The sequence below is a fragment of the Dermacentor andersoni genome, chromosome 8 (assembly GCF_023375885.2).
Source record: "Dermacentor andersoni chromosome 8, qqDerAnde1_hic_scaffold, whole genome shotgun sequence".
In the NCBI taxonomy this organism is placed as follows: domain Eukaryota; kingdom Metazoa; phylum Arthropoda; class Arachnida; order Ixodida; family Ixodidae; genus Dermacentor; species Dermacentor andersoni.
The window spans coordinates 147,859,149-147,865,482 of NC_092821.1; the positions used below are offsets into that span (position 1 = coordinate 147,859,149).

At 50.8% G+C, this 6,334-nt stretch overlaps 1 protein-coding gene across 1 annotated transcript; it reads left to right on the forward strand.

The window, feature by feature from the left end:
* The first annotated feature begins 658 nt into the window (after nt 1-658).
* On the forward strand, nt 659-4,471 carry LOC126529409 (uncharacterized). The gene is made up of 2 exons (XM_072290035.1): nt 659-2,514; nt 3,908-4,471. The coding sequence occupies exons 1-2, from the start codon at nt 674-676 to the stop codon at nt 4,215-4,217; spliced, it is 2,151 nt and encodes a 716-aa protein (XP_072146136.1). The 5' UTR covers nt 659-673; the 3' UTR covers nt 4,218-4,471.
* The last annotated feature ends 1,863 nt before the right edge of the window (nt 4,472-6,334 follow it).

Genomic DNA, 6,334 nt, shown 5'->3' on the forward strand with positions numbered 1-6,334 from the left:
CAAGTCCGGAGTAATGTGACTATAAAGTCATTTGTGTCCGTAGTTGAGCTTCATTGTCATTTTACGCGACCATGGAAACGCTTTGGAAGCGCCCTCAAAGGTCTGGTCTAATCTGCCATTAATGTGCACAATTGTCTGCTATACCCGTTTGCTGGCTGGTCGCAACGTCGTTTTAACAGCCGCACAAAAAGCTTACGCTATTCTTTCGCTCTGGGGGATCGCGTGGTGGCCATCGGAACCGAAACAAAGCAGAAGCTCTGAGCGCCCAGCTCTGTGTCCCCATTGTAACGCCAGCTACCCGCGGTGCAATCTGCAGTGAATCCCTGCCGATAGCCGGAGTACAACGCACGATGCAAGAGCGTAGAGTGAACGATGGCGAAATTGCATGGACCGCGATCTGGACGGGAATACGTGATGCGTACGTGAGAGCGTGAGGGAGAGAATGCTTGACGTCACGTTCAAACACCGCTTCCAAACAGCCTTTGCGGCTGTGACAAGCCGGACGGCTCAATAAGAAAATCTGGGGAACGATCCAGTTAATGCACCACTTTAAGGGCAAATAGTTGGTATTGCTTACATTTAATGCGTCAGCACGCATGATCGCTTTCGGAAGAGCTACCCATCTGTCCTTCCAGGTTCAATGGCAAGCGGTGAAGCCCCAAGAAACTTTCCCATGACAACTGGTCGGTCAGATTCGTTGAATCTTTGCGACGTCGGCTTGGCAGACATCGAAGGAATAAAAGGCTTCTTCTCGGGCCATGCCGTTGACCATGCGTCACCTTGCACTGCGACCGAGGACCGAGCGTGCCATATCGTTCGACATCTCACAGTGTGGAACGAAGTGCTTTCCCAGGCCAAGCTAGAACTGAGAGAAACCCCGCGAACGCGCAGCGGGCTGACCGTAGCGAGCATCGACTGCCCGTACATGAGGGACCACTCGCTGGACACACTCCACCGGGTCGCCACGCTGCTGCACTGCCTCGTCAAGAAGCATCACTGCGTGACGCATGTGGACGTCACGATGGGAAGGCTCAACGTGTACGACGAGCTCCTGTGCGACGCCCTCCGTGGAAACCAATTCGTCGAGTCGCTCAAGTTGCGAGACTCGTTCAGCCGGGGTCTCGGCCCCCACAGTAACTTCTGCGCGGTCGTCCCGACCCTGCCAAACTTGAAGCACTTCGAGTGCACCAGTGATGCGGAGTGCCGGCGATGTTTTCTGGACGCGCTGACGTCCCTCCTGTTGACGACAAGGTCGCTTACGTCTCTCCATGTTCCCAATGTAATCATGAAATTCAGGGCTGCAAAGGCGTTCTTGACGGCGATCATGGCGTGCTCAACCCTAAGGGAGCTATCGATAAACTTTGTATTCGAGTTCTACGCCGAGGAAGAAATTTGTGCTACTTTCGCGGAGTACCTGAAGAGTTCGACTGCCTTAACGATGCTGACATTTGTGGGAGCCTACCTTCACAGCACTTCTATGCAGTTGATACTACGAGGACTTGAGAAAAACAGGACGATCACCAGACTAGACTTCAGGGAAGCGTTAGTGTCGGAGGAATGTGGGGAAGCTGTAGCTAACATTTTTGCAAGAAATACGACGCTGCGCAGTATTCACATTACGGCCAGCCGTCAGAGGGGTGCCTTCATTTGGGATGTCTGGTTGACATCCATCACGGAGAATGAGACGCTTCAAGAACTTACACTACCATTCAAGATCTGGAGGCCACAGACGTGGGCTCTGTTCTTTAGAGCGCTTTCGACGAAGCACAGTCTAAAGCACGTGATCATAGACGGGGTCGCCACGAACGCCATCGCTTTGCAACAAGTCTGCGAGGCCCTACGAGAAAGTGGCGCAGAGGAGAAGGTCGTTTTTGGACCAGAGTTGGGGGCTTGCTTCTATCGGCACGATTTGCATTTACTCAGGTACCATTGTTTCCGCGACGTCATCGCCTCACAGGCTGATGACGGAGCCGATGCTCCGCCGCTTGGAAGTCTTCTGCACCAGCTGTGTTCGCTGAACCACGTGACATCGCTAACTGTGATTATTGATCCTGGTACGTACAGGGAGGACCTGTCGTCTGCTCTGGCAGACTATGTTGGAACCACCACCACACTCAAGAAACTGCGGCTGATCTCGGTGTCTGTTGCCGACCCGGCGAATGAAACTGACCTAGCTTGGACGGCCGTGGTTGAGTCGTTTTCAAGGAACAGCAGCTTAGCAGAGCTGTTCGTCAGCGCGACATGCATGCCTGGGGACGACTCTGAGCGCATGGCTGATTTCGTCAAGCGCAGTGAGAACATACGAAGGGTCTCCGTTTCGGTACAAAACAGCTGGCACTCGGCGTGGTTCGTGAGTCGCTTGTCCGACGGCATATTTCGCAACTACAGCCTCCTAAAGGTCGAATTTCCTGGCTACATGAACAAGGACTCATTTGCCATCTGGGACACGGCGCGGAGGAACTCCCGCCTGGTGGCCAGTGCTTCGCAATTCCTAGCAGGAGCTAATCCTGACAAGTAAGTACGAATAGTGAAACTGCAGCACTTCGACACAAATACTAGCAAGACTCGTGTCGGGAAGAATAACGCGTGCTGTTATTGGTTTGTTGAATCTTGATCATTTCTTTTAGACCTGCCGTTTAACCCTGCCATTGAGATGTCCGAATAATCCCGCCGTTCTTATTAAGACTGCTCGTTCGCTTATCCACTGTCGCTTATCATCATCATCATCAGCCTGGTTACGCCCACTGCAGGGCAAAGGCCTCTCCCATACTTCTCCAACTACCCGGGTCATGTACTAATTGTGGCCATGTTGTCCGTGCAAACTTCTTTATCTCATCCGCCCACCTAACTTTCTGCCGCCCCCTGCTACGCTTCCTTTCCCTTGGAATCCAGTCCGTAACCCTTAGTGACAATCGGATATCTTCCCTCCTCATTACATGTCCTGCCCATGCCCATTTTTTTTTCTTGATTTCAACTAAGATGTCATTAACTCGCGTGTGTTCCCTCACCCAATCTGCTCTTTTCTTATCCCTTAACGTTACACCCATCATTCTTCTTTCCATAGCCCGTTGCGTCGTCCTCAATTTAAGTAGAACCCCTTTCCTAAGTCTCCAAGTTTCTGCCCCGTACGTGAGTACTGGTACGAAACAGCTGTTATACATACACTTTTTTTCTTGGGGGATAATGGTAACCTGCTGTTCATGATTTGAGAATGCCTGCCAAACGCACCCCAGCCCATTCTTATTCTTCTGATTATTTCAGTCTCATGATCCTGATCCGCGGTCACTACCTGCCCTAAGTAGATGTATTCCCTTACCACTTCCAGTGTCTCGCTGCCTATCGTAAACTATTGTTCTCTTCCGAGACTGTTAAACATTACTTTAGTTTTCTGCAGATTAATTTTTAGATCCACCTTTCTGCTTTGCCTCTCCAGGTCAGTGAACATGCATCGTAACTGGTCCGCTTATAGCAATTGTCACTTATAGCATTCGCTATTACCCGGCGGAACAGCTGCTTAGAAACAAATGTGGACAACCTCTTGAAACAGCCCTAACGAGGTCGCCACCTAATCCTCGATTGGGCCAAAGGGAGCCGAGCGTAGCTAAGAAAGTGAAGTGCTTCAGGAAGTGATGAGTTTGCTCCTTTTTGAAACATAACGCCTCAATGTATCCACTAGACGAGGACACATACTTTTCTTTCGATTTTGAATTCTCTTTCTTATCCTGAGCACAGCATTTCATTACGAACCTTACAGAGGAGCTAGTCCAACAACTTCCTTCGTATGACTGCATCGGCTCGACCACGCTATAACACCTGTTATCACTGCTATTGTATCGCGGTGAAATCTTGAGTTTAGCGACATCGACATGATGTAAAACTGTCCCGGCACGTATCGCGTTTTCGACAGGACCACTGTGGCGGCGCTGGAGCGGGTCTTGCGGCACCGTGCTCTGCTGGCGGAACTTGCCGAAGTCCAGTCCATCAGCGAGGGCGAGGCAGCGGCCGCTCTCCGAGACGAAGTCAGGTCCTTCGAAGGCATGCACGAGTTCATGCGACTCGCAGGGGTCGTGAAGGAAAGGGTCACGTGTCATCGACGGGAAGACGGGTGCGTGCAGCTCGACGACCTCAACGAGTACTGCTGGATCGCGATCCGGCGCTGCCTCGCGCTTGATGACGTCGTGGACGAATGCTCCCAATCAGAGCCGAACCGCGTGTGACGTACGCGCGATGCTGTCCTTTGTTGTATTTTGTCTCACAGACACGCCATCTGCCCAGACGGACAGTCGAGAAAAAAAAAATAAGAAATCGCACATACTACGCGTGTTCGTCGTTACTTGCAGGAGCCATCCACCGCGAAATTCCGTAACCCAAAAGCAACAAAAAGAAAGCAGCCAAAAGGGAAGTTCATGATAGCAATTTAACAAAACACGTGAGCATGCGCTATTGTCGTTCTGGAACACTATTCTGGACATTCCGCCATTTTCTTCGATGCGTAACGTAGACGCGACGCGAATAAAATGGCGCTGATGGCCCCATTTTGCTTTCGTAACGTGACGCCAACTTGACGTTTTGCCTAAGAAACTGGAACGAAGGCACTGCACGTAAGGTTCTCGGTCAAGCAAAGCAGTTTTCCTCCGCAATAAAAATAAAGCAGCTAGCTCAAAGCGCATGATTATTCCGTCGAAAACGCTTCTCGCGTCCGTCGTCTGCTGCGTACAAGCCGTCGTCTGCTTCATTAGCTAGGATGCGTGTCCCCGGGAAATGAAATGAGTCGTATGTTAGCACCAACGCGCTTGTTTTCTTCCCTGAGAGAACATACGCGACCTACCAGTGGTGATGCGCGCACGTTCTAGGCCACGTTATCACTATCTCGTGAAACATGACTCGCGCTCTGCTTGCAAGCTCCACGGACCGCGTACGACAGCGTAACTTGGCCGAGATGTTCACAACAGCGTATGCTACCCGCGGACTACGTTATTTCACCAAGCCCGAGGGGCGGATCAGGGTCCCTTTAAGCGCACTGGTCATGCGACACTGGAGTTCGGCTATATATGTATGCGTGCGTGTGTGTGTGTGTGTGTGTGTGTGTGCGTGTGTGTGTAAACATGTCAGAATATTTCGGAGCACGGAAAATGAGCATAAGTGAAAATGCGTGTTTTGTGCTCCGACTATCGGGAGGCATTCACCGCAGTGTGAAATGTGTGTCAGGAATGCGATGATTGTACGACGAAGTATCAACGGTACCTTTCGGTTGAAGGACTTCTGCGTTTAGGCTGCGATGAAATTTAGATTTTACTCCGATCCCGTGCTCCGAAAGGCGCAAGTAGTTACCGCCAAAAGTGGTGGGTGCTTCGGCGGCAGACGCACACTGCATGTATTGATGCGCAGTCATAATATTGTGCCCCTATCACAAAAGGCACTGCTGAAAGACGATCTCGGTGCTAACAATGTAGGCAAACCACCGACAGGAATACCGGAAGGAAAAGAAATCACTGTGCGATTAGCCAAAACACGACCATCATAGAGTTTTTCGCTGCGACATTCTGATAGCATTTCATCAAGTCATTTCTCAAGCGGCGCAGAAGGGACAAAAGACACGGGAAAAAGCGATCAGTGCGGGGCGCGCGGACTGACAAAGTGACATTTTTATTAGAAAAAAACTGCGAATGGAAGCAAAAAGTTCGGCAGTATGTTACACTCCTGTAACATGCGACAGCGAAGGCCTGCTGCACGCTTGCTAAACTTGGCATCGTATATAGTGTTGCTGTTTTCTCAGTACGGCTTCGGCTCGTTTTCCGACGCTTCGCTACAGCTTCGCGCGCTCGGGGTCACACTCGCACCAACGACCTTTCTCTTCGACTTTACGCTGCATCCTCTCAGCAGGGGATTGAAACGTGCACTGTTCTGTGTTGTGCGGGTGATTTGAATGAATGTGTGCACTCTTCGCTTCACTTTTCTGAGCGCTTGTTGCCTCAGCCTTACAGGGGTATGAGCCATTGAGAAGGTCACGTGCTTTTTTTGTACCACTCGACTAGACGCCGTTCTGTACGTTGTATGCGTGATTCCAATGCATGCACTGTACGCTTCACTTTGCCGAGTGCTGGCAGCCTCTGCGTTACGAGCGGGATAAGACATGGCATTCTTTGCTTGCTTAGGAAGGTATGAGCCATTGCTGATGATAGTTTTTGTACCATTACACCGGACGACGCGTTTACTTCAACCTCATCGGGGTTATGAGCCAATTAAGGCTTCCACCTTAATAGAGAGATTTAGAATAGGGGTCCCAAAGAAATAGTGTGGAAGGCACTGTGCAAGCGCGAGACGCAAACTGCGT